The 24,291-nt window shown below is 45.3% G+C and overlaps 1 protein-coding gene across 3 annotated transcripts in view; it reads left to right on the top strand.

Annotated features, from left to right (window-relative positions):
- Window positions 1–3,547: 3,547 nt before the first annotated feature.
- Window positions 3,548–24,291, top strand: part of TMEM19 (transmembrane protein 19) — a 44,850-nt gene continuing 24,106 nt past the window's right edge. Inside the window, exons 1-3 of one of the 3 annotated variants that reach the window (XM_068276673.1) lie at window positions 3,548–3,741; window positions 13,695–13,845; window positions 14,005–14,118. In XM_068276673.1, the coding sequence (XP_068132774.1) occupies window positions 13,716–13,845; window positions 14,005–14,118 (244 nt within the window). In that variant the 5' untranslated portion in view covers window positions 3,548–3,741; window positions 13,695–13,715. Of the gene's footprint in view, window positions 3,742–13,064; window positions 13,133–13,396; window positions 13,440–13,694; window positions 13,846–14,004; window positions 14,119–24,291 lie in introns of those variants that run through there. The other 2 variants (XM_068276674.1, XM_068276675.1) reach the window with 2 other exon arrangements.

Below are 24,291 nucleotides of genomic sequence, written 5' to 3'. Positions count from 1 at the left end.
CGCTATTCGAGCTCGGTACCGAGCTCGAATAGCGCCGGGTTGCTCGAATAGCTCGAATAGTGAATGGGCTATTCGAGTGTACTCGGATAGCCCATCCGAATAGCTCCAGCTATTCGGAGCTCGAATACCGAGCTCGAATAGCTGAAAAAGAGCTCGAATATTCGAGCTACTCGAATATTCGAGCTCTGCTGAGCACCACTGACCCTGACTATATACAAGGGGGATCTGACTATATACCCTGGCTATATACAAAGGGGGTCTGACTATATACAAGGCGTATCTGGCTACATACGAGGGGGATTTGGCGAAATACAAGGAGGAATCTGCATATATGTACTGAACAGGGAGTCATCTGGCTATATACGATAAATGGGGATCATGTGGTTACCTATCCTAACTGGGGGGGGGGGGGGGGGTCATCTAGCTAACTATACAGTAAATGGGAGGGCCATGGGGTGGGGTCATCTGGTCACCTGTACTAAAGGGTAATTTCGTTATCCATAATAAAGGGGGGTTATCTGCCTACTTAATCACTGCCACATTGTATATATTTTGGCGAAAACACTACTGCATCATGTGTATTTTGTAAGGAAACACTGCCCATTCTGTGTATTTTGTGGGGAAATGCTGTGCATCATGTGTATTTTGTGGGAAACCGCATGCTCGGCTTGCGAAGAGACCTTTCAGGAATCCTGCCCTTGAAAATCCTGGGTTTGCCCCTGCTGTAGCACTGTACAAGTATTAGCCGGGATTGTTTTAGGTTTTAACAAGTCTTTGAATAGACTGACCAGACGTCCCGGATTACCCGGGACGCGTCCCGGATTCGGGGTCCGCTGTACCAGGCAGCATGAGGTCCCGGGAAATGTCTCGCTTTTAGTAGCGGGACGTCCCGGCCTCGGGCCACTCTATCCTCATGAACTGGCAGCGGCGTCTATAGACGCCGTGCCAGTTCATTGCCCGCAGCCCCGCTCAAGCCTCCTTAGTCTTCTGGTGTTTTGACACCGGCAGGCGAGCAGGGCTACGGCAAGATGGCTGCCGAAGCCCTGTACTGGAGACTATTTGTGTCTCCAGTACAGGGCTTCGGGCACCATCTTGCCGTAGCCCTGTCAGCGCGGAACTCTGCAGGAGGAGGAAGGTGGTCCCGGGAGCAGCGCGCCAGAGGCCGGAGACTTCTGCCAGGTGAGTAAATGCTTTTTCCAGGTGAAATGTGCTCCCGTTGCGTTTTTTTTCTGGTGAAATGTTTGCCCGCATTGCGTTTTTTTCTGGTGAAATGTTTGCCCGCATTGCGTTTTTTTTCTGGTGAAATGTTTGCCCGCATTGCGTTGATTTTCTGGTGAAATGTTTGCCTGCATTGCGCTTATTTTCTGGTGAAATGTTTGCCCGCATTGCGGTTTTTTTCTGGTGAAATGTTTGCCCGCATTGCGTTTATTTTCAGGTGAAATGTTTGCCCGCATTGCGTTTTTTTTCTGGTGAAATGTTTTCCCGCATTGGGCTCTATTCTCAATGAGTTACGGCATGAGTTAAATTAGGTAGTGATAAACACCGACCAAAATATCTCCATTTTGAAATTCACAATTTTTTTTTACCTCATGCGGTAAAAGTGTGGTAATTACCTCAAAATTTTTCTCCAATTCGAGATTCTCAATTGAACAGTTGGTGTTAATTAAGGATTTTTTTTATCACCTACAAATGGTAGGTGATAATTATCACTTCTCTGCTTTTGGCCTTCAGGATGGAGCCTTTTGAGCTTTGTTTGCTCGAGTTTGTCAATTTTACATAGAAGGCAGAAAAGACGAGTGTGTCTAATCTCAAGGCGCACTTTCAGACCTTGTACAGTCTTTTAGATGATTTAATAGATGCCGAGGAGGAAATCCTTCTCTGCTCTAAAAGATAAGCAACAGCATAATTACCTTTAAAGAAAAACATTTATTTGTTTCAGCTGATACAAATCCAGCAAAAAATCTCCAGTGTAGGTACTTCCTGCTTTCATGAAAGCAGACATAGGGTTAACATCCTGTGTTTACACATTAGCTGCTCTGCTGAGGCAGCCAGCTGGCACAGCTGAGAGCTAAAATTATAGTTGTGATTATTCACAGATGAGGGGGAATTAGACAGGCTAATTTATATACATACAGGGTGCATTTCTATGTTTTCCTTCTGTCCTGTGCAAGAGTTGAGGTCCCACTTTAAATGTGACAGGCTTTCCTGGGTCGTCTCTGTGTAATGGGTGGCAAGTATATGGGCTGCCCTACAGTGGTCAAAAAAGCTTTATTTCCGTACCTATTACTGACAGTTTTATCACCTGTTTTATCGCACTTTTATCACACTTGGTACATTTTTAGTGAATACTCACTGTTTTCACTATTTTTAGTGAATTATAACTGGAGGTAATTTTTCACCCAAAAAAGAGTTACCGCACATGGTTTTGTGAATAGAGCCCATTGGGCTCTATTCTCAAAGAGCCAAATTTCCCGCAAAATTTTACCGCTATATTCCCGCCAGCGGTAAACTCCGCATTTTTTCCACATTCACTAATATTTTCCGCATGTTTTCCGCATGCGGGAAAAAAGATTCGGAAACAGCTATTATTCATGCGGGAATGATGCGGTAAAAAGGTCGCATGAAAAAGTGTTTAAAAAAAAAAAAAAGTTAAAGTCCAGCAAACACAGCCCTTAAGCCTCCACACTTCATGAAAGTCAATGGGATGCGGAATATATCACCTACTACTTGTAGGTGATAAAAAATCGGTAATTAACATCGAAATGATGCGCCTGAACATTTTTGAGAATTGATCTTTTATTGCGGAAAATACCGACTTTTGCGGAAAGTTTTCCGCATGAATCCCGCACTTTTACCACACTTTTTCCGCATGCGGAAAAAACATGCGGAACATTTTGAGAATTCCAACTTGACGGTATTTTGGGTGCAAACTTCCCACATGTACTTTACCGCATGCGGGAAGTCTTTGAGAATAGAGCCCAATGTGTTTATTTTCTGGTGAAATGTTTGCCTGCATTGCGCTTATTTTCTGGTGAAATGTTTGCCCGCATTGCGGTTTTTTTCTGGTGAAATGTTTGCCCGCATTGCGTTTATTTTCTGGTGAAATGTTTGCCCGCTTTGCGTTTATTTTCTGGTGAAATGTTTGCCCGCATTGCATTTATTTTGTACTGACATGTTTGCCCGCATTGCGTTTATTTTGTACTGACATGTTGCCCGCATTGCGTTTATTTTGTACTGACATATTTGCCCGCATTGCGTTTATTTTGTACTGACATGTCTGCCCCGCGCCTCCCTCCCCGTCCTAGGTTGGACCCACAAAAATCTGGTCACTCTACTTTGAAAGACTACACCCAGTGCTAAGCTACATGCACAGACAGCGGAGAAGCGGCAGAGTTATGAAGATCTGCACCAGATGCCGAGAAGAACAATGCAGCAGCACATCGAGTGCACCACCTACCCCAGTCCTACCCGACTCAAAACTGACTGAACTAACAACAAACCAACACTCTATGGTCCACACCATTCAATAACGAGCAACCGGAAGTGTCGCAAGAGACTACGGCCAGATACCGGAAGTGCATGTTGCAAAGCCAGTAGGTAGAAGAAGTATGCACTAGTGATTTCCTTTCCGGTAGTTAAAGTGACAAGCGGCCAGGAAGCAGCAATGGATTCTGCAACGGGAACGGGGTGTGTCAGTGTAACCAGCGTAGAGGAGAAGTCTGTCTGTGTTCCGTTATCCAGGTAGCTGCTGCTCACTCAATGACTGGGAATATCGGCTCACAGTGTATCACCTGTGCTGCTGGCAGTGGAGTGCAGTGATAACTGCAGCTCACACTGTATGACCTGTGCTGGATGAGCACTGATAACTGTAGTTCAAACTGTATGACGTGCTGCTCAGTGCAGACATAACTGCAGCTCACTGTATGACCTATGCTGCCAGGAGGCCACTGATAACTGCAGCAAACTCTAGGACCTCTGCAGTGAGCTCAGTAATAACTGCAGCTTACACTGTACAACCTGTGCTTGATGAATTCTAACTGAAGCTCACACTGTGACCTGTGTTGCTGGAATGCCACTGGTATCTGCAGCTCACATGGTGGGACCTGTTCTGCTGGTGTGCATTGGTAATTACAGCTCCCACTGTATGACCTGAGCTGCTGGGAGGCCACTGGTAACTGCAGCTCACAGTCCATGACCTGTGCTGCTAGTGTGCACTGATAACTGCAGCTCACGCTGTATGATCTGTATTGCTGGGAGTCACTTAAAACTGCGGCTCACGCTGTGTGACCTGTGCTGCTGGGGGGTACTGATAACTGCAGCTCACACTATAGTGCAGCTCACGCTGTATGACCTGTGCTGCTGGGAGTGCACTGATAACTAGCTCACACTGTATGGCCTGTACTGGATGAGCACTGTTAACTGCAGCTCACATTTATACAACCTGTGCTGGATAAGCACTGGTAACTGCAGCTCACACTATGTGACTTCTGCTGATGGATTACATTGATAATGGCACCTCATGTTGTATGGCCTGTGCTGCCAGGAGGCCACTGATAACTGCAGCTCACACTGTAGGACGGAGCAGTGCTAGATTTGGGAGCAGCCGGCGCCTCCATAGACTACAATAGGAATCACTCCTATTGCAGCGCTCAGTGAGTAACGTCGGGTCCGTCAGAAGACGGAGCCGAGGTTGCTTAAAAAACCCAATAATTCGGCCTCCAGCAATCGCTGGAAGCCGAATTATTTCATTCCCCCACTATCCATGTCGGCCTGGAGGGGGAATAGTAATTGAAACGGCCCGGACTTGTGCAGAAGCAGGATCAGCCATATACCACTGAATCCTGCGCCCAAGTCTACCGGCGCCAATTTCAAATGTACTCCTGTAGGACCTGTGCTGTATGAGTATTGATAACTGCAGCTTTCACTGTGCGACCAGTGCTGCTTGGAGAGCAGTGATAACTCCAGCTCACACTGTATGACCTGTGTGGTTGGAGTGCAGTGGTAACTGCAGCTCACGCTGGATAACTTGTGCTGCTGGGAAGCCACTGGTAACTACAGCACACACTGTATTTTTTTTTTTTTAACACAGAGAGGCTTAAAGAGAATCTGTATTGTTAAAATCGCACAAAAGTAAACATACCAGTGCGTTAGGGGACATCTCCTATTACCCTCTGACACAATTTCACCGCTCCCCGCCGCATTAAAAGTAGTCAAAAACTGTTTTAAAAAGTTTGTTTATAAACAAACAAAATGGCCACCAAAACAGGAAGTAGGTTGATGTACAGTATGTCCACACATAGAAAATACATCCATACACAAGCAGACTGTATACAGCCTTACTTCTGAATCTCAAGAGATCACTTGTGTGTGTTTACCTTCTGTCCCCAGCTTCTCTCATGCACTGAACATTACAGGCTTCCTGCAGACAGCTCTGCCTATGTCGTTAATTCCGCAGTATGTGACAGACCAGCTACTTTCACAGCCTCCAGAGGAGGATTTTTATCCAGCTCTCTTCTATCACTGATAAGATAGCAGAGAAGCTGCTGGCTTATGTAAATAAAACACACACTGGAGTGTGCATAGAGGAACAGTTCAACACTGAAGAACTTGGCAGCCTTCCAGACACAGGCCGACAAGTCTGACAGGGGAAAGATACATTGATTTATTACAGAGATGGTTATAGTAGAAAGAGCTGCAGCAAGCCAGATCACATTAGAATAGGTTTAGGAACTTGTAGGATGGTAGAAAAAAGGTTGTAATTTTTGTTACAGAGTCACTTTAAGCTTTGTTCACATCTAAAATCGAAATTGCTGACGCCAGAGATTTGTGTTTTGTTTGTTTGCACAATTTTTTTCCCCGTCCCGGCACTTACTTGCACGTTGCGAATTTGTGTAAAGCTTTTTTCAAGGCGCTTTTGCAGAGCAGTTAGTTTTTTTCACTTCCTGAAGCAAGTCAGGAAGCAAACTCTTTGACCCAGAAATGAATAATGCATTTATTGTTAAAAGTGATGGGGAAATCATTATACAAAGTGATTTTTCAAGCGTTTTGCGATTTCCCTATACCTGCCGTTATAGGCAAAACGCCCCCCAAAATGGTACAGGCAGCACTTTGATGAGCGGATCGGAATCGAACCGCTCAGATGTGAACACTCTCATAGGGAATTATTGTACAAGCGCTTTTAGGGCGATTTTTAAAATCGCCGGTGCTTAAAAAAAAAAAAAAAAAAAGCTTGTCCGATGGGAGAAAAGCGCATTACAATTGTTATTGTATTGTATAGAAGTTTAACTATGAACATAAATTAACAAAAAACAAAGTGAACACTGCAAGATTTTTACAGAAGAGAATAAATACTGCCAAGAGACTTATGTGCTTTAATTGGTACATTATGGGTTATTTTTTTTAAACTATCCTTGATAGTGTTACTAGGGATGGGCTTTAATTAGTACATCCTTGATAGTGTTACTAGGGAGTAGGGATGATCAACTCCCACAACCAACTCCTCCTCTACCCTATCCTCCCCTCACCTCCTTCACTCCTTCTACCACTGAGGAAGTCAACCACCTACTGCAGACTTCCCATACCACTACCTCCCCCCTTGACCCTATCCCTTCTGATCTACTTCAGCCTCACTTCACGGATCTGGCCCCAGTCCTCACTACCATGTTTAACCTCTCCCTATCCACAGGCACCTTCTCCTCAGACTTCAAGCAGGCTACAGTACTGCCCCTGCTCAAGAAACCCTCCCTCTACCCCTCGCTACCCTCCAACTACCGCCTAATCTCCCTCCTCCCCTTCGCCTCAAAGCTCCTTGAGCGTCTGGTTCACAAACTCCTGACCCAGTACCTCAATGCCAACTCACTACTAGACCCACTGCAATCTGGATTTCGGCCTGCCCACTCAACCGAAACGGCTCTCACCAAAGTGGTCAATGACCTTGCCTTAGCTAAAGCTAAATACTCCATTCTCCTCCTCCTTGACCTTTCAGCAGCTTTTGATACAGTAGATCATCCCCTACTCCTCCAGTCCCTCCAATCCATGGGCATTCACGATCTCGCCCTGACCTGGCTTTCATCCTACCTCTCCAACCGCTCCTTCACGACCTCCTTCAATGAGTCCTCGTCCACCCCCAACCACCTCTCAGTGGGAGTCCCCCAAGGCTCGGTCCTTGGCCCCCTACTGTTCTCCCTATACACATTCTCCATTGGCAAGGTTATCTCCTCCATGGGTTTTAACTATCATCTGTATGCAGATGACACCCAAATCTACCTCCACACCCCTGACATATCCACCACTACCATGGACAAGGTCTCCTCCTGCCTATCTGCTATCTCCTCCTGGATGTCCGCTAGGTTCCTGAAACTAAATCTAGGCAAAACGGAATTTATGATCTTCCCACCCCAGTCATCCCTGGACCTCCCAGATGTGCAGGTCACTGTTAACCACACTACCATTTGCCCTACCTCTCAAGCCCGCTGTCTGGGTGTCACCCTGGACTCCGCACTCTCCTTCATTACCCACATCCAAAACCTCACAAAGTCCTGCAACTTCCACCTTCGTAACATCTGTAAGATTCAGCCTTTCCTAACCTTTGCCACCACCAAACTCCTCATCCATTCCCTCATAATTTCCCGCCTCGACTACTGCAATGCCCTTCTGTCTGGTCTCCCTATGACCCGAATAGCCCCACTGCGGTCCATCATGAATGTGGCAGCCAGAATTATCCACTGCTTCCATCGCTCCACCGGGGCGGCTCCCTTCCGTGAATCCCTCCACTGGCTTCCTATCCAGTCCAGAATCAGATTCAAGATATTGTGTCTGACCTACAAATCCGTCCACAAAACCTGTCCAACCTACATTTCTGATCTTACTCAGAGATATACACACCAAGCCGCTCACTCCGCTCCTCCAATGAACTTTGCCTGACCGTCCCCCGCATCACCCAGTCCCATGCACGCCTCCAAGACTTCTCAAGAGCCACTCCAACACTATGGAACTCCCTACCTCCACCCATTAGGGCAGCCCCTCCTTCAACACCTTCAAGAAGGCCCTCAAAACTCACCTTTTCACTCTGGCCTACTACCCCTCACAATTGCTCTAAACCCACAGCTGAACTCTGGTCCCCTACCTCTCGTGTCCCTACCTCTCCCTCTAGATTGTAAGCCTTTGGACAGGGTCCTCCTCCTTTTGTGTCCTACCTGATCATGCACCTCCATTACTGTGCACCCATGCTATGCATCTGAGTGAGCCTAACTTGCCTAATATCCATGCTCCCCTCCAGTGACTGACTAAGCATTACCTTGTACTCATACTGTGCTGTGTGATCTGGTTTTCTTGTATTCCTGTATTGTCATATTGCTGTTTATCACCCCTAAATATTGTCTGTAACCTAAATTAATGTCCAGCGCTGCGTAATATGTTGGCGCTTTATAAGTACAATAAATAATAATAATATTTCAGAGTTTATGCAGGATTATGTTAATTTTTATGCATATTTATGCAGCTTGAAAATGGACCAATCTAGTCCCACCCAGGTTTAAAGGGAACCTGAAGCAAGAAATATATGGAGGCTGCCATATATATTTTCTTTAGAGTAACACCAGTTGCCTGGCTGTCCTGCTGATCCTATGCCTCTAATGCTTTCAGCCATAGACCCTGAACAAGCATGCAGCAAATCTGACAAGATTAGCTGCATGCTTGTTTCTGGTGTTATTCAGACACTACTGCAGCCAAAAAAGGCCTTTAGGGCTGCCAGGCAACTGGTATTGTTAAAGGGAAATGAATATGACAACATCAATTTTCTTCTTACTTCAGGTTCCCTTTAAATTGGTCCATTTTCAGGTTGTATAAATTTACATACATATTTACATAGTCCTGCATGAACGCGAATATATTTGCATCTCATTAATCATCCCTACTAGGAAGTATGTATGCCCCATGCAGTGCTGTTGTGACATATCCTCTTTATGAGTCATCATCTGAGGTCCAGTGTGTACACAGTGTAGTTGAGATTATCCGGGTTCATTTTATCATGCCCATAGAGATTTCAGAGTTGAGGAAGCAAAGGAAAAACTTTTGGAAGTGGATCATTTGGAAGTGTAGTGAACACTGGCAGTAATCAGTGCATTGATGACAGGTCAAGGGGGGATTCATTCAGGCTGTTTGATTACAGTATTACGGTACCGTGAACCCTGAGTTTGAAAATGATGGATTGAGAGTAATAAATAGTATACCCATTTTCTTTCTATGAATCATCTACAATGCCATTTGCTTGCCCTTTAAGGTTAAATAAAGCTTTATCCTTCACCTGATCTCATAATCCATATTCCTCACTTTGCTTTTCTTTTTTCTAATCCTGTTAATGCATGTTACTGTCCATGTTGCTATAGACATCAGTTAACAGTATGCTAGCACAGACATTTGTGCTCAGTTCATATGGCAATCTCAGCACTTTGAGAAGAGGCAGATTACTTACTAACTGGTAGTACAGGTTAGAAAATATGGTGTGATGTGGCTTCCCAGGTGATATTCCAGCACCACTGATGTACTATTACTCTGTAGTGTAAGCTTTCATTTCTTTATTTGTATCCTTTTCCCTGAAGTCAGCCTTTGCAACTGTGATTTTGGGAATATGCAACCCTTTGCAAAGAAGCGCAGGTGAAAAGGCTAACAGACCTTTTAGCAACATGTTTTGGTGAACCCAGCTGTAGTGTTTCTGTATTACTAATTTCAGATACTACATCAGAACAAATGCAGCTGTTTACTGTTACCACTGAATGATAGTCAAGCTGCAGATAATGCTACATTTATGTGAAGTATGTTTTAAAGCTCTGTTACTGGATTTTTCTTCTTTAAACCTCCTTAGCGGTAATCCTGAGGGCCCTTTTCCACTACAGCGTTTGCGATTGCTTAATCGCAAAACCGCAAACCGCTAGTGATTTTAAAATCGCTACGGTTTGCTTTTTAACATAGGAATCGCGGTAGGTAATTTCCACTACCGCAATTCGTTTTTACTTAATCGCGATCGCGCCGCGGAGCGATTTTTGCCGCGATTAGGCTATGCAGTGCAAAGCATAGCAAAATCGCGATCGCAAACGTTGGGAAATCGCCGGGAATTTTTTACCTTTTGCTGAATCGCAATCACTAGCGTTCATCAGGAATGCTAGTGATTGCTAGTGGAAAAGGGCCCTGAGTCAGGCTCTGGATGGAAATCTGCAGCTCAGAGCCGTAATCCCGTGCCTGAGTGAGTTATATGCAGGAGCTGGTCCAGATCTCTGTGGATGTTTTTTTTTTCCCTTGTTTTAAGGGCCTATTCACACTAGAAATCGCTAAACGCAAATGCTGAGCGATTTTCTGGCGTTTTTTTTCCTAGTGATTTCCCAGCAATTTTTCACTGTTTAGAAAGCTTTTTTCAAACTTTTTTTTTTCAGCGATTAGGCCCCATTCACACTTTAACGTTTTGCGGGCGATTTCGGCAAAGCGCTCGAACGCTAGCGCTTTTGAAAGCGCTAGGGTAATTAAACTCTATGGGCCCGTTCTTATTTGGGCGATTTGCGCTAATTGCCACAAATCACCCAAAATTGCAAAACGTAAGCGCTATAGAAGCGCTAAACGCTATATTGCAAAAATCGCTGTATTGTTCAGTGAATTTTTTCCGCTTAAAAATCACTCACGCAAAGCCGGCGTTTTGCGCTTACAAGTGTGAATGGGCCCTTAGCGTTTTGCGATTTCTAGTTCAATTAAGCCTGCAGAATCGCTCCAGAATCAGGGCTTTGGAGTTGGAGTTGGTGATTTAATAAACTGAGGAGTCGGGTGATTTGTGTACAAAATCCACAGCCCTGGAAAATATTAGGCTAAGGAGTCGGAGTCGGGCCATTTTGGATAGTCGGAGTCATGGTTTCATAAACTGAAGAGTTGGAGTCGGAAGATTTTTGTACCGACTCCACAGTCCCGTCCAGAATCGCTCAGAAAATGCAGGCAACAAGTTTCAGCAAATCGCTTAGATGAGAACACTTCCACATACTTTCATTGTGCACGCGTTTTTCAAACCGCTAGCGATTTTCAGCGATGCTGAAATTGCCCTGAAAACGCAACAGTGTGAACGGGCCCTTAGGGTCTAAAAGCTTCTGAAATAATTGTACGGCTTTTAGACCCTAAATCTGGAGATTATCATAAAGCCAGGGAGGTTAAAGAAAACCTGTGAGACGCTTAGGACTAACATTTAGCTGCATACTGAGATAGGGGGAAGCTTCCGGATCCTCCCGAGGCTGCCTCAGTTCCAGCGATAGGACCCGTGCAGGTCACGGCAGCGCGGCTGCACTGTGAAGGACGGCTCACACCTATGCTGAAGCACAGAACCACTGCTCAGGCTCAGCAGAAAAAGCTGAGCCCGTTCAGCTCTTTGTTAGAGTGCACACGCCAGCTGCCTGCGCAATGCAGCACAATGGAGGGGGAGCGGGGGAGGCCTCTCCCGAGTAGGTACCCAAACTGGGATTTTTTTTTCCTTTCAGGGCAGGCTCTCTTTAATCTATCCACTCCTGTCCTTTACCTAACCAAATAATGTACCCTGCTTGACCCACCCCAGTTTGCCTCCCTATCCACCTGTGAAGGTCCTCAACTTAGGAGCCACTTTGAATGCTGATGCAAAATTACCTCCCTCTGCTCTGCCAATGTGAAGCTACATAAATTTGTAATTTGCAATGTCTGTAAAAAAACGCTCCAGGCACTATTTTTTTCCCACGTGTCGAGAGCCCACCATAGTGTGGTGAATTAAGATCAGATAACATTGCAGACAAAGAGGAATCAGCAAGATAATGTCAAAATAAGACTTTTATTGTGTATTCCAAAAATGTGATACTTTTCGCCGATATGCTCCCACTTCTTCAGGCAGTAAAAACGGGAGCAACTGACAACAGCTGCTAGGGTTAGTGCTGTCAGATTAATAATACCTAATCAAAGTGACAGTGGCATAATGAAAGAGTAATTTATAGTGCATTTTACTCTGAGACAAACGTACATGTTTAGTCCACTGCTGGGAGCAGAGTTACCGGCACTCACTGTGAAGCTACATACACACGGGGCAAAATTGTCCCCCATTGCATGGCTATAAGAGACCAGGGAGCGACAGCTCCCTGGTGGTGACAGCTATGTACACGTCTCGCCAGAAAGGCAGAGACGCGGCAGAAGCTGTCTGTGAATGGAGCATCCCCCGGCCGGATGCTCCATTCACCTGCATTAGGTCTCCTGTCGCTAGTCCGCATACACACGCGGACTAGCGACAGTTGCAGTGATTGAACAAGTCAATCGCCTGGCGACAACTCAGAGTAGCGACGGTTCAGGGCGCGCGCGTCATACACACGGGCGACCTGTCGCCGCAACACGCGTGTGCCACGCGGTTGCGGCGACAGCCATACCCCGTGTTTATGAGCCATGAGAGTTGTGACTGTGGATTATACAACTGTCAAAACTGGTCCTATCTGCCATTGTAGATAATGTTAAAAAGATAGGTTATTTTCCTAAAATAAATGTACATGGCTGCCTACATGTTCATTGGCAAATAGAGTATTGACCTATGGATCTCTGTGGTTGCCATGTGGCATCAAGATTGCATTTTTGTCCTGTTTACCTAATCAAATACCGATTGAGCTTTGTGGCCATGTGTCTTTTCAGTTAAGCTGTTTTTTAAACGGCTTATGTACGGTAATTGGGAGGACTGATTTGGCCTTTTGTGTACGTAATTCATGTAAATTGCATTACACATGTAAGTGAACAGCACCTGTACCCTGGCAGGCATTAGTTAATGCATGCTTCAAGCTGTATCACATTCACTTATTACACAATTAGCATAAGTAAGCAAAATGTTGTTCTTCCAGCATGTTGAAACTTCATTCCAACTAAGTAAGGCTTGTGTCATGATGTCTGATCTGTATCATATCTTTTGCAGTATATATAGCTAAAGGTTGTTTTTATTCTTTTTACTTACTGCAACTCATTTCAATTTACTTTCAAACTGAGTGGAGTTTTACATAACTCCACCCATATTTTATACTTATTGCTGTGGGGGAGGGGTTACAATATGTTGGAAGAAGAAAGCATCTCTTGCATATACATGTTGTCATCTTGGAGAGAGATCTCGGTAAGTGAAATTGTACATCTGCACCTGTAGACTTCCATTTGAGTTCCATTCAAAAGGAGTTAAAATGTAGGAGCTGACACACAAAATGTAATCCAGCGTAAACGTTTTTACTGACATGTGATTTCATACGCAGCTCACATTTATTTGGTACACCCATGGCCAATTAAATTATACAGCACAAATCTTGAGCAAGCTTTTGCAGAGGTTCTGTGCACAAATTCATATTTCTTGTATGTATAAGAAAAGGCTATCAGACTTTTTACAGCTGTCTCGGACTTCTGGAGTCTCTTTATTTTTAGGTTATAAGGTGAGTATTAAGTGTGTCAGGTAATTTGTGGCTTTTGCGGTTGTATAGAGATGTTATTTTAACTTGTGGTACAGTTTTGCTGAAATAATTAAAAGACATTAAAAGTCTCTGTAGGTGGCAAGCAAATACATAGTGCCAGGTTTAGATGCATAATAAGTGTAGTCTCACTGATGCTAAAATTATGCAATAATACATTCTGGCAGCATTTTGAAGGTTGTATGTTAACAGTAACCGTGTGCTCTCATCCCACTTTAGCTGATTTATTGAGCTGCCCTTATGCTGTCTATCCAGGACGACGTTTACAAGGAGTACGTAAACATGATGATGAACATTGTCATCCTGTCCATGATCCTTTGCATTTCTTTATCTTTCTGGATAATATCAATCACTGCAAGTACATATTATGGTGAGCATTCACTCTATCCGTATGCTGCTAGCTGAAACGTTTGTACAGGGGGTGATGTAAATAGTTAGCTAATACAGTGTACTTGTAATTTTTTTTTTTTTTTATTTTTTTTTTTTTTTTTTGTCCTACGAAGTAATTTTGTTCTATAACACTCATCAGGCACACTACGGCCAATCTCCCCCTGGCGCTGGCTGTTTTCTGTGATTGTCCCTGTTGTCATTGCGTCACGTGGCTTAAAAAAGAAAAGCTTGGATACCAGCGGTGCTCTTACAGGTATGTTCTTATGTCTTAAGTTTAGGATGTATTGTAAATTTGTAGGATTTGTTTGTGCATCACAGTATATGCTAGGATGAAGAGTGAACAAAATGTGTTATGTTTTTTCTCCTTTAGGCTGGATTCACAGTGGTTCATTGCATAACGCACACGTTAAAATGTGTGTGAACTGCATTAACACGCTACATTACAATACAAAAGCCCCATAGAATCGTATGGGCAGTGAGTTGACATGCAGAATTATTCTGCAATGCAACTAATGCTCTGTGAACTTGCTCTTAAATGACCTGCCTGATCCAGGTGAGGTTGCCTGAAGCTGTTTGACCAAATGAAGTGTAATGTAATGTTTAGTCAGACTGTTTTTTTTTTTTGTTTTTTTTTGTTTAACCACATAACGACCGCCCCCAGCCGATGGGCGGCGGCAAAGTCCGGGCCCAAACGACCGCAATACGCCCATCGGCGGGGGCGGCATCAGCGGTGGCTGTGCGGCGATCGCGTCATCAATGACGCGATCGCCGCCGGCAATAGGCTCCGCCCACTCTGCACGGAAACCCGCCGGCCAATTAGCAGCGCCGGCGGGTTTCAAATGCGGCGATCCGGCCAATCAGAGGAGTATAATACACTTTGTTATTGTAACAAAGTGTATTATACTGGCTGCCTCCTCCGCTGATGGTCACTCGTCGTGCGACCATCAGAGAGGACAGGCAGCCTGCTGATAAGTACCACAACACTTGTTTTCACCCACACAGACCACCCGATCGCCCACCCCAGCCCTCAGAACCCCCCCTGACCACCCCAGCACACCACTGCTAGCACCCCACCACCCACCTAAGAACCTATCAATCACTCCCTGTCACTATCTAGGGACGCTATCCCCTAGGTTAGGTCCCTAACTGCCCCCTAGGGTCCCCTGATCACCCCCCCTACCCTCAGATCCCCCCCAGACCCCCCTCCCAGACCACCCCCCTGTATAGTGTATACAGCTATATAGCTGCCTTACCCACTGATCACCTGTCTATCACCTGTCTATCACCCCTTGTCACCACCACCCATCAGCGCAGACCCTAAACTGTCCCTTGGGGGCACCTGATCACCCACCCAGACCCTCAGATTGCCCTCAGACCCCCCCCTCCTGATAACCTCCCCAGTGCATTGTTTACATCTATTCTCCCCTGTAATCCCTCACTGATCTCCTATCGTCACCCCCTGTGTCTGCCACCCACCAGATCAGGACCCAGTCTGCCCCGTGCGGGCACCTAATCAACCCCCCACACCCTTAGATCGCCCTCAGCCCCCCCCCCCAATCACCTTCCCAGTGCATTGTATTTGATTGTGCTGCAATTGTATTTGATTGTGCTGACATTCAATTTCATTGTGCTGACATTCAATTTCATTGTGCTGTAATTGTATTTGATTGTCCCGTGATTTTTTTGATTGTCCCGTGATTGCCCTGTGATTGGCCTGTGATCGTCTTTGATTGTCCCGTGATCGGCTTTGATTGTCCCGTGATCGGCTTTGATTGTCCCGTGATCGGCTTTGATTGCCCTGTGATTGGCCTGTGATCGGCTTTGATTGTGTCGTGATTGGTTTGATTGCCCTGTGATTGGCCTGTGATTGGCCTGTGATTTGCTTTGATTGGCCTGTGATCGGCTTTGATTGTGTCGTGATTGGTTTGATTGCCCTGTGATTGACTTTGATTGTCCCGGGAATTGAGTGCCCTGTGATTGGCCTGCGATTGCCCTGTGATTGCCTTTGATTGTCCTGTGATTGTTTCTGATTGCCTCCGATTCCCCACTCGCCACCACCCCCCTGTCACTATCCAAGTGATCTAAAAACAGTGAAAACTGTCACTTTTTTAGTATCACTAGTGTTAGCAGTTAGGCCAGTTAGCTAGGCCCCTTTGTAAGTGTCAGTTAGTGCTCAGCCCACTGCACCACAGTCACTAATTAGCGTCATCACTGTCGCTAATCAACATTGGTACTATATAGTATCTGTAAGTGATCATTACTGATCGCAGTCAGATCTATTAGGGTCACTAGGATCCACAAAAAAAAACGCAGTGTTTGCCCGATCAGGCCTGATCGTTCGCCTGCACTTGCGTTCAGCCCGCCCCACCGCAGTGACAGAATTTTTTTTCTGATCACTGCAAAAAACACTGTACAATAGCTGTGGCACTGTAAACCTCAGTTTTGATTTATTTTTTTTATCAAAACTCAGTGAGCACAGCTTTCTACCTCTCAAATACTCCCTTTTGCTAGGTAGGTGCTCTTTTTTCTGCGTAGTCTCAGAGGAATACCCCCTAAATTTAGCAGCCCACCATGGCAAGAAAGGGGTATTCCGATGATGAGGTTCTCAGGTACATGGCCCAGTCGGATGAGGACGATTGGGACGCCTCATTCGACGAATCTTCCGGGTCAGAGTTTGAACCTGAATTGAGCAGTGGCTCACTGACCGATAGTGATGACGAGGTTGAGGTCCCGGCTAAAGCCAGGCGTACCACACCCCATGTTGTTGGACCGCAGGTGGCGCAGGATCAGCCTCAAGGGCAGCAGAGTGGTGTTCGTGCTGGTCTGAGATTTCATAGTGGGGCAGGCACCAGCAGCACAACATCTCCTGGACCTAGCACCAGTACTTCCGTAGACCCTGGTGAAGTGGCGAGCACCAGCATGGAAGTTGAAACTGGTTCGGTGGCACGTGCAGTAAGATCCCAGTCGCAGCCACCAAGAAGACGGGCCCGTACTACCCCTAATTTACCAGAGGTGCTGGCAAACCCAAATTGGCAATCCCCTGATTCCGCCGCACCCGTACTTCCCCCTTTCACCGCCCAGTCTGGAGTCCAGGTGGAGACAGATAATCTAGGATCGGCCCTAGACTTTTTCTATCTGTTCTTCACCCAGGATCTCTTGGACTTAATTGTGGCAGAGACCAACCGTAAGGCCACACAATATATAACCGCCAATCCAGAAAAGTACCTTGCCCAGCCTTTTCGGTGGAAACCAGTCCAAGTTTCCGAAATGAAAATTTTTTTGGGCCTTATCCTTCACACGGGACTAGTAAAGCAGAATGTGTTGCGGTCTTATTGGTCTACGGACCCAGCACATCATGTTCCCCTGTACTCTGCTGCCATGTCCAGGACACGATTTGAGAACATCCTGAGCTTCCTGCACTTCAATGACAACGAAACCTGTCATCGAAGTGACCACCCTGCTTTTGACCGGCTCCACAAAATTCGACCCCTCATAGACCACCTGTCATCCAGATTTGCAGATGCTTATACCCCTGACCAGGACATCTGCGTAGACGAGTCCCTCATACGCTTTACCGGGCGCCTTCGCATCAAACAGTACATCCCAAACAAGCGCGCCCGGTATGGGGTGAAACTGTATAAGCTCTGTGAAAGGGCCACAGGCTATACATCTTATTTTAGGGTCTATGAGGGAAAAGACTCAAAATTGGAGCCGGTCGGATGCCCTGACTACCTGGGGAGCAGTGGAAAGGTTGTGTGGGACTTGGTGTCACCCTTGTTCCAGAAGGGGTACCATCTTTTTGTGGACAATTATTACACAAGTGTGGCCCTCTTTCAGCACTTAAAAATAGAAAAAATCCGATGCTGTGGCACCGTGCGGCCTAGTCGCCGGGGCTTCCCCCAACGGCTCATTACCACCAAACTTCAACGGGGGCAGAGGGCCGCCTTGTGTGCTGACGACCTGCTCGCGGTGAAATGGAAGGACAAGAGGGAGGTTTACTTCCTGTCCACCATTCACGCAGACACGACAGTTGAAATTCAACGGCGAACTAAGGTCATTGAAAAACCCCTTGTCGCCCACGAGTATAATACTAACATGGGAGGGGTGGACTTCAATGACCAGAGGTTAGCGCCCTATTTAGTTGCTCGAAAAACAAGACGCTGGTATAAAAAAGTGTCTTTTTACCTCATTCAATTGGCAATTTACAACAGCTTTGTTCTCTACAGTAAGGCTGGGAGAACTGGCTCGTTTATTCAATTTAATAAACAGATCGTGATGGAACTCCTGTATCCAGGAGGTGCCGTGGCCCAACCCCAAGATGCAACTAGCCGGCTACATGGAAGGCATTACGCCTATCCAATTCCGACTACCCCAGGTCAACGAATCCGAAGAAAACGCTGTCGTGTCTGCAGCAGGGCTGGAATAAGGCGTGACACCACTGTTTATTGTCCCACCTGTCCTGACCAGCCTGGCCTATGCCTAGGGGAGTGTTTTGAGAGGTACCACGAGCAGGTACACTATTAGAGAATAGGGAACTCCACACACAGCGGTAGGCACACAAGGGTCTCTCAGTGCTATTTCACACTGCTGCGATGCGTTAGGGCAAAATGCCTAGCAAAAGTCACACTTTGCGGTCCCCCCCTACGCCGGAAGTGCTTGACTTAACGCTAGTGCATGCCTACGTTACTGCGTGGCTTCTGTGGCAATATCGATCGGCGCGGAAGTCATGTTAGTCTATGGCGACGCAGTTCATTACTAGGCCGAATGCTACTCTTGTGGTATTGCCTGAAGGTCTGTTTTGGACGATACGGTGCGGCGGGCTCGACCCACCGGATATGTCAATATGCAGTGTGAAACCAAACATCGGGTTTCCAGAGACCCTAATACACAGGGCTGCCAGAAACCTCTCCTTTCACTTGGGACAAATTGCGGAATGTATTTCGCCACAACTCTGTGCGATTTGCACTTCGCACATTGTTCCATGGGGGAGGAGAGGTTTGTCCTCGGGAGGTAAGTTAAAAAAAAACAAAAAACAGGTAAGCAAAGAAGTTAATGTTTGGTTTGCAATGTTAAGTTTTTTATTAAAAAAGTTCAAAGGTTATTAATGTTAATGAAGTAATTGCTTTGCTGCTTGCTTGTTTTTTGGGTTTTTTTTTCTCTTTTTCCATCCAATAACCTTCCAGGTGGACCGAGCGAACGACTAACCAGCTGCAGTACTGATGGTGCATCCTGACAGAACGTTGCGCGTCTGTCAGCTTACACACAAGTCGGTGCATGCAGCGCTGCAGGACGAGATTTCTCCTCCGCAGTCAAAAAGATACGTTTGCCGAGGCATATGGGCCGAGGAGTGGTGTTGGGGATTCATATGCTTTGGCAAACACTTTGTATCAAAAAAGAACTCTGGCAATGATTTGTTCATCCACATCGATCGGTGTGAATGGATAAATCAGGTTTGCCAGGGCATACGAGCTGGTGGGTTTGGATTTTTGGGGCGGCAGCTCCTATGTCCTGGCAGACGCCTTCCCCTCCTTTTTGTATTGTTTTGTCTTTTTTTCTATCCAGACCGACCAATCAGCTGCAGCACTGATGGTGCATCCTGACAGAACATTGCGCGTCTGTCAGCTTACACACAAGTCGGTGCATGTAGCGCTGCAGGACGAGATTTCTCCTCCGCAGTCAAAAAGATACGTTTGCCGAGGCATATGGGCCGAGGAGTGGTGTTGGGGATTCATATGCTTTGGCAAACACTTTGTATCAAAAAAGAACTCTGGCAATGATTTGTTCATCCACATCGATCAGTGTGAATGGATAAATCAGGTTTGCCAGGGCATACGAGCTGGTGGGTTTGGATTTTTGGGGCGGCAGCTCCTATGTCCTGGCAGACGCCTTCCTCCTCTTTTTTTTTTTTCAAAATTTTTTGGCATCCACATTGATTGATTGTTTGACGTTCATTTTTCCTTTCAGCCCACAGTGCATTACCCTTATGCCCAATATAAGGAGTATAGCAGAAACTCCTAATACTGGCCATACATGTAATGATTGCAGAGACCCTAAAATGCCAGGACAGACCCCACGAATGATGCCATTTTGGAAAGAGGACACCCCAAAGTATTCCGTGAGGTGCATGGTGAGTTCATAGAATGTTTTATTTTTTGTCACAAGTTAGCAGAAATTGTGGTTTTGTGTTTTTTTTTTTTTTTTCACAAAATGTCATTTTCCGCTAACTTGTGACAAAAAATAAAATTTTCTATGAACTCACCATGGCCCTCATGGAATACCTTAGCGTGTATTCTTTCCAAAATGGGGTCATTTGTGGGGTTTGTTAACTGTCCTGGCAAGTGGGCGGGGTGCTAAATTTTGAGCACCCCTGTAAAGCCTAAAGGTACTCATTGGACTCTGGGCCCCTTAGCGCAGTTAGGGTGCAAAAAAGTGCCACACATGTGGTATCGCCGTACTCGGGAGAAGTAGTATAATGTGTTTTGGGGTGTATTTTTACACATACCTATGCTGGGTGGGAGAAATACCTCTGTAAATGACAATCTTTTGATTTTTTTACACACAATTGTCCATTTACAGAGTTATTTCTCCCACCCAGCATGGGTATGTGTAAAAATACACCCCAAAACACATTGTACTACTTCTCCCGAGTACGGCGATACCACATGTGTGGCACTTTTTTGCACCCTAACTGCGCTAAAGGGCCCAAAGTCCAATGAGTACCTTTAGGATTTCACAGGTAATTTTGCGGAATTTGATTTCCAGACTACTCCTCACGGTTTAGGGCCCCTAAAATGCCAGGGCAGTATAGGAACCCCACAAATGACCCCATTTTAGAAAGAAGACACCCCAAGGTATTCAGTTAGGAGTATGGGGAATTCATAGAAGATTTTATTTTTTTGTCACAAGTTAGCAGAAATTGATTTTAATTGTTTTTTTCCACAAAGTGTCATGTTCCGCTAACTTGTGACAAAAAATAAAATCTTCTATGAACTCACCATACTCCTAACGGAATACCTTGGGGTGTCTTCTTTCTAAAATGGGGTCATTTGTGGGGTTCCTATACTGCCCTGGCATTCTAGGGGCCCTAAACCGTGAGGAGTAGTCTTGAAACCAAATGTCGCAAAATGACCTGTGAAATCCTAAAGGTACTCATTGGACTTTGGGCCCTTTAGCGCAGTTAGGGTGCAAAAAAGTGCCACACATGTGGTATTGCCGTACTCGGGAGAAGTAGTATAATGTGTTTTGTGGTGTATTTTTACACATACCCATGCTGGGTGGGAGAAATAACTCTGTAAATGACAATCTTTTGATTTTTTTACACACGATTGTCCATTTACAGAGTTATTTCTCCCACCCAGCATGGGTATGTGTAAAAATACACCCCAAAACACATTATACTACTTCTCCCGAGTACGGCAATACCACATGTGTGGCACTTTTTTGCACCCTAACTGCGCTAAAGGGCCCAAAGTCCAATGAGTACCTTTAGGATTTCACAGGTCATTTTGCGGAATTTGATTTCCAGACTACTCCTCGCGGTTTAGGGCCCCTAAAATGCCAGGGCAGTATAGGAACCCCACAAATGACCCCATTTTAGAAAGAAGACACCCCAAGGTATTCAGTTAGGAGTATGGGGAATTCATAGAAGATTTTATTTTTTTGTCACAAGTTAGCGGAAATTGATTTTAATTGTTTTTTTCCACAAAGTGTCATGTTCCGCTAACTTGTGACAAAAAATAAAATCTTCTATGAACTCACCATACTCCTAACGGAATACCTTGGGGTGTCTTCTTTCTAAAATGGGGTCATTTGTGGGGTTCCTATACTGCCCTGGCATTTTAGGGGCCCTAAACCGTGAGGAGTAGTCTTGAAACCAAATGTCGCAAAATGACCTGTGAAATCCTAAAGGTACTCATTGGACTTTGGGCCCCTTAGCGCAGTTAGGGTGCAAAAAAGTGCCACACATGTGGTATCGCCGTACTCGGGAGAAGTAGTATAATGTGTTTTGTGGTGTATTTTTACACATACCCATGCTGGGTGGGAGAAATAACTCTGTAAATGGACAATTGTGTGTAAAAAAAATTAAAAAATTGTCATTTACAGAGATATTTCTCCCACCCAGCATGGGTATGTGTAAAAATACACCCCAAAACACATTATACTACTTCTCCTGAGTACGGCAATACCACATGTGTGGCACTTTTTTGCAGCCTAACTGCGCTAAGGGGTCCAAAGTCCAATGAGCACCTTTAGGCTTTACAGGGGTGCTTACAATTTAGCACCCCCAAAATGTCAGGACAGTTAACACACCCCACAAATGACCCCATTTTGAAAAGTAGACCCTTCAAGGTATTCAGAGAGGGGCATGGTGAGTCCGTGGCAGATTTCATTTTTTTTTGTCGCAAGTTAGAAGAAATGGAAACTTTTTTTTTTTTTTTTTTTTGTCACAAAATGTCATTTTCCACTTACTTGTGACAAAAAATAATATCTTCTATGAACTCACTATGCCTCTCAGTGAATACTTTGGGATGTCTTCTTTCCAAAATGGGGTCATTTGGGGGGTATTTATACTATCCTGGAATTCTAGCCCCTCATGAAACATGACAGGGGGTCAGAAAAGTCATAGATGCTTGAAAATGGGAAAATTCACTTTTTGCACCATAGTTTGTAAACGCTATAACTTTTACCCAAACCAATAAATATACACTGAATGGGTTTTTTTTTATCCAAAACATGTTTGTCCACATTTTTCGCGCTGTATGTATACAGAAATTTTACTTTATTTGAAAAATGTCAGCACAGAAAGTGAAAAAAATCATTTTTTTGCCAAAATTCATGTCTTTTTTGATGAATATAATAAAAAGTAAAAATCGCAGGAGCAATCAAATAGCAGCAAAAGAAAGCTTTATTAGTGACAAGAAAAGGAGGTAAAATTCATTTAGGTGGTAGGTTGTATGAGCGAGCAATAAACCGTGAAAGCTGCAGTGGTCTGAATGGAGAAAAAGGCTCTGGTCCTTAAGGGGCGAAAAGACTGTGGTCCCGAAGTGGTTAATATACCGTAGTTGTTTACTGTGTACCGCCTGAGGCCAGCAGTGCGGTGTCCAGTGGCCTGGACTCGTGGATCACAAAGGGATGATCGGCTCCTGGCACTCCGCGCCTTCATCAGATCACATAGGCGAAGGCGCGGAGAGCAGAAACATTATCATTTACCTTTGTATTTTATGAATAAACCCATCTGAAGTTACTACACTATAGAGCGTTCTATTTTCATTTAGATTTACTCTAAAGGTAGCCATACATCTAGCGATGATGGGCAGATGTGACAAAGAGACAAATCTCTCATTGAATCTGATAAGAGAGATCTGTCAGCTGCCCATACACCACAGGCCTATTCTCGATCAATTTCATGCTGAAATTGATTCGAAATCGGCCCTGTGCGCTCCATCCGTCTGCCTTGCCACCCCATCGCTGTCCCCTAATGAAAAATGTCCCTACGTATCCAGTGTAAAGCAGGGCTCTGGAGTCGGAGTCGAGGAGTCGGGGCAATTTTGGGCACCCGGAGTTGGAGTCGGAGTCATGGTTTCATAAAGTGAGGAGTCGGAGTCGGGTGATTTTTGTACAAAATCCACAGCCCTGTTAAATATTAGACTGAGTCGAGGAGTTGGAGTCTGGGCCATTTTGGTTACCCGGAGTTGGAGTCGGTGTCGTGGCTTCATAAACTGAGGAGTTGGAGTCGGAAGATTTTTGTACCGACTCCACAGCCCTGGTGTAAAGTATACATTACCTGTCCGCTGTCTGCGCTTGTCCCCCGTTGGCTCCTGGGATTCCTCCTCTGCATATACGCGCGCCCCACATGGTTTCCTAGTAAAGGCACACGTGTGTGATGTCACACGTGCGCCCTTACTAGGAAACCATATGAGGCGCGCGGACATGGGCATGCGCCCGGAGCAGCGTAGGGTCAATCACAGGCCGCGGACAGCTAATGTATACCTTGCAAACAAACAGTACAGGTAAAGAATTAATAGTACACTTTGTCCTAACCTATAATGTAGTTTTGGACTTACCGTAACCTATAATGTACTGTAATGATATAGTCAATCACTTGTGCTAACCTGGTCCGTATGGGTATATGAGACCAGTACACACATGTAACAAAAGAATATATAGTGCAAGTTCAGCATATATCCTTGAATGCAAAGTCAATGGTAAGACTCGTCAGTGGAGATAACCAGCTAGTATATAGATAGATACAGTCAGAGGTACTTTGATGATTTCCCCCTAGTCAGCACCACACAGAAGTCGTCGAGTGGGTTGTGGGGTGTAGCTATTCTCATCATACGGGTATAATAATACAAGCTAAAATAACAGCTCAATAGGTACAAGTGCGTGGAAACAAACAGATAAGTGTCTCCTATGAGTGTGTGAC

Source organism: Hyperolius riggenbachi, chromosome 3 (genome assembly GCF_040937935.1).
Source record: "Hyperolius riggenbachi isolate aHypRig1 chromosome 3, aHypRig1.pri, whole genome shotgun sequence".
In the NCBI taxonomy this organism is placed as follows: Eukaryota; Metazoa; Chordata; class Amphibia; order Anura; family Hyperoliidae; genus Hyperolius; species Hyperolius riggenbachi.
Note: the sequence above shows the minus strand (reverse complement) of the source record. Positions and strands in the feature narration are given on the sequence as shown.